This window comes from Octopus bimaculoides, chromosome 4 (assembly GCF_001194135.2).
Source record: "Octopus bimaculoides isolate UCB-OBI-ISO-001 chromosome 4, ASM119413v2, whole genome shotgun sequence".
Taxonomy (NCBI): Eukaryota; Metazoa; Mollusca; class Cephalopoda; order Octopoda; family Octopodidae; genus Octopus; species Octopus bimaculoides.
The window spans coordinates 120,493,575-120,494,165 of record NC_068984.1 but is presented as its reverse complement, the minus strand read 5'-3'; the positions used below and the strand labels follow the sequence as shown (position 1 = coordinate 120,494,165).

The 591-nt window shown below is 53.1% G+C and overlaps 1 protein-coding gene across 1 annotated transcript in view; it reads right to left on the bottom strand.

Annotated features, from left to right (window-relative positions):
• The window catches only part of LOC106876926 (titin), a gene marked incomplete at its 3' end in the record, with an annotated part of 10,637 nt that overhangs the window by 2,392 nt on the left and 7,654 nt on the right, over positions 1 to 591 (bottom strand). Inside the window, exon 2 of the mRNA XM_052967673.1 lies at positions 36 to 580. Within this exon, the coding sequence (XP_052823633.1) occupies positions 36 to 580 (545 nt within the window). The remainder of the gene's footprint in view (positions 1 to 35; positions 581 to 591) is intronic.

Genomic DNA, 591 nt, shown 5'->3' with positions numbered 1-591 from the left:
ACAAGTTTCTCTTCAAGAGCCTCCACAGGTTTCACCTCAGGAGCTTCCTCAAGTTTTGCCTCAGGAGCCTCCACAGGCTTCTCTTCAGGACCCTCAACAAGTTTCTCTTCAAGAGCCTCCACAGGTTTCACCTCAGTAGCCTCCACAGGTTTCTCTTCAGGAGCCTCAACAGGCTTTGCCTCAGGAGCCTCCACAGGTTTTGCCTCAGGAGCCTCCACAGGTTTCACCTCAGGAGCTTCCTCAAGTTTTGCCTCAGGAGCCTCCACAGGTTTCTCTTCAGGAGCCTCCACTGGTTTCTCTTCAGGAGCCTCAACAGGCTTTGCCTCAGGAGCCTCCGAAGGTTTCACCTCAGGAGCTTCCTCAAGTTTTGCCTCAGGAGCCTCCACAGGTTTCTCTTCAGGAGCCTCCACTGGTTTCTCTTCAAGAGCCTCCACAGGTTTCACCTCTGGAGCCTCTACAGATTTCTCTTCAGGAGCCTCCACTGGTTTCTCTTCAGGAGCCTCCACAGGTTTCACCTCAGGAGCTTCCTCAAGTTTTGCCTCAGGAGCCTCCACAGGCTTCTCTTCAGGACCCTCAACAAGTTTCTCTTCA